Source organism: Salvia miltiorrhiza, chromosome 2, assembly GCF_028751815.1.
Source record: "Salvia miltiorrhiza cultivar Shanhuang (shh) chromosome 2, IMPLAD_Smil_shh, whole genome shotgun sequence".
NCBI lineage: Eukaryota > Viridiplantae > Streptophyta > Magnoliopsida > Lamiales > Lamiaceae > Salvia > Salvia miltiorrhiza.
In genome coordinates this window covers 72,597,124-72,600,096 of record NC_080388.1, presented here as the reverse complement: position 1 = coordinate 72,600,096, position 2,973 = coordinate 72,597,124, and the positions used below count along the sequence as shown (strand labels likewise).

The 2,973-nt window shown below is 39.4% G+C and overlaps 1 protein-coding gene across 1 annotated transcript; it reads left to right on the top strand.

Moving 5' to 3' along the window:
• The first annotated feature begins 1,255 nt into the window (after window positions 1-1,255).
• LOC131009959 (uncharacterized) lies at window positions 1,256-2,240 on the top strand. Its single transcript, XM_057937356.1, has 4 exons — window positions 1,256-1,273; window positions 1,487-1,765; window positions 1,911-2,108; window positions 2,172-2,240. The coding sequence occupies exons 1-4, from the start codon at window positions 1,256-1,258 to the stop codon at window positions 2,238-2,240; spliced, it is 564 nt and encodes a 187-aa protein (XP_057793339.1).
• Window positions 2,241-2,973: the final 733 nt, after the last annotated feature.

Here is a 2,973-nt window from a genome sequence, read left to right as displayed (position 1 = left end):
TATTCAACAACAACAACCCCAAAATCCCCTTAATGGTGATGGTTGTCGGCACGTCCATCTCCTGCGCTGGATTCTGCAACTCCATTGCCGCGACAGAATCGCGAGATCTGAATCACGAATTCCGAACTCTGATTCTCAGCTGCTACAATGAGTGGAGAGGGGAGAGAGAGAAGTTAGAGAGAGGGGAATCGGGAGGGGGCAGAGAGAGAGAAAGAGAAGGAGTTACCTGAGACGGGGAAGACGGCAGCGGTGCGACGACGGAGTTCACCGGAGGAATGGAATTGAAGGGAAAATTTAAAGAAAACCTAGGTAGTTCTAATTTGAGAAATTGGGGGAAGAGGATGAAATGAAGAAGGAGAGCGAGAGAGACTCCGGCCTCCCCGCGCCGGAGGCGGCGAGGACCGGCGACGCTCCCCGGACGGACGGAGGAGACGCCAGAGAGAGGGGATGAACAGAGTGATATAGCTTGTCTGTGATTGTGAGAGAAGAGAAAACTCAGAAAAGGCAAGAGAGAGAATAAAGAGTGAAATAGCTTGTCTCTGAATTCCATAAAAAGTAATGATTGTAAGAATAATACTACTCCGTCCACCAATTAAAAGCCTATATGAAAAAAAACACGAATTTTAAGAAAAAGTGTATTTTTATTACTTGACTGGAGAGAGGGTCTCACTTTTTTATAAAGTGCAAACAATTAGAGAATTGATTAAGTTTTTAATTTCTCTTTCCTCATTAAGAGGCAGCCGTTTTTTTTTATTAAAAAGGGACCCATCATTTACAACAAACAAATACAGCAATCACATAAATTTTCAATTCCTGAAAATTTATGAAGGGAAGGCCACAAATTTTCGACTCCCTCCAAATTCTGAAATTCAGATTCTATTTAAACACAAGGACATATCACTATTATAGCACTAATTCATCTTACACAGTTAAGGGAAAATTTACACAAATGGAGTTCACAAGCAAAAGAAAAGTCCTAACTTCAGAAGAGAAAAATGCTTTGGCTCATTGGCTTCTTGCACAAAGCAGCAACGGGAAATTGTAGGATGGAGTACAAAAGGAGGCAGCTTCGTTGTATGGAATACGGAGCCGAACAGTACGCCGTGTCTGGAGCAAAACAAAAGAAATGATTAAGTCAGGTACCCATGAACTGTTCACAACACCTCGCAAAGGTTTGATACATAAAGATATGAAACAATTGGATATTGAGAAAGTAAAATCATTGTCCATTCTAGAGAGGTCTACTATACGTAAAATGGCTGTCAAGCTTCAGGTTAGTAAAAGCTTACTTGGGAAGTGGATAAAACTTAAGGAACTACGACCACATACAAATGCAATCAAACCACTCTTGACTGATGTGAACAAGATAGCAAGGATGAAGTATTAATTAAGCAATGTTGTGTATGATGCATCAATCGCAAGGTACAGTTATCAAAGCATGCACAATGTTGTTCATATAGATGAGAAATGGTTCTATATGACTAAGACATCGGACAGATATTACCTACTCCCTGATGAAACAGACCTATATAGAGCAACAAAGTCCAAACGTTTCATCACAAAAGTGATGTTTATGTGCGCTGTCAGTAGGCCACAATATTCAGCAGATGGGCAAGAATTATTCGATGGAAAGATTGGGATCTTTCCATTTACAACAGTCGAGCCAACCAAGAGAAAATCGAAAAACAGAGCAAATGGGGTCTTAGAAGTCAAGCCAATTCAGTCAATAACCAAAGAGGTTACCAAAGAATGCATAATCAAACAGGTAATGCTCATATCATCATTCAGTTATTTCAACTATCAGACCATTTTCAGGTTCATCATATAGCCCTCAACTTTTTCAGGTTATACCAGCAATCAAAGAGAAATGACCAAAATCAGATGGGATACAACATATCATGATTCAGCAGGATAATGCAAGACCTCATTTCAAGAAAGATGATCCAAATTTTATAGCTGCTGCCAACAGTGATGGATTCAAGATTGACCTAGTCTGCCAACCAGCCAACTCCTCTGATCTTAATGTGAATGACTTAAGTTTTTTTAGGGCTACACAATCATTGCAGGATGACAAGATAGCAATAACAGTTGAAGACTTAGTGCAGAATGTAATCACATTTTTCCAAGAGCTTTCATCAGTTACACTAAACAATGTCTTCTTGACATTGCAGGGGTGTTTAACTGAGATTATGAAAGCTAAAGGAAGCAATGACTACAAGATTTCACACATAAACAAATAAAGACTTTTGAGATTGGGAATGCTTCCAGAATGCATAGAAATTGATGAAGGACTACTCAAGGATAGCCTAGAACATGTGATGCAGTTTCAAGTGGATGCAGGCACAAATTATGACATTGGGTTCATGATGCAGCATTTTGGCTTTTGCTAAGGTCTAGTATTGGTTTTTTGGATCTCATTTTGTAAAGATTATGTAAAGATTATGCATCATAGACTGTGCAGGTGAAGATTATGTAAAGATTATGCATCATAGTGGTGGCTTATGTAAAGATTATGCATCATAGATAAAACCTCCAAGAACTATGCACTGAAATCCTAGTGGTGGCTTTATCTAAACCTTCAGAAAAAATAAAACATCATAGGGCAGCAACAACCAACAAGAACATATCAGCAACAACCAGCAATCAAATCATAGGGCAGCAAGAATACCAACACAGAGATAAAACCTCCAAGAACTAGGCACTGAATTCCTAGTGGTGGCCTTATCTAAACCCTCAGAAAAAATAAAACATCATAGGGCAGCAACAACCAACAAGAACGTAGAAGCAACAACCAACAATCAAATCATAGGGCAGCAAGAATACCAACACAGAGATAAAACCTCCAAGAACTAGGCACTGAATTCCTAGTGGTGGCCTTATCTAAACCCTCAGAAAAAATAAATCATCATAGGGCAGCAACAACCAACAAGAACGTAGAAGCAACAACCAAGAATAACATCATAGGGCAGCAAG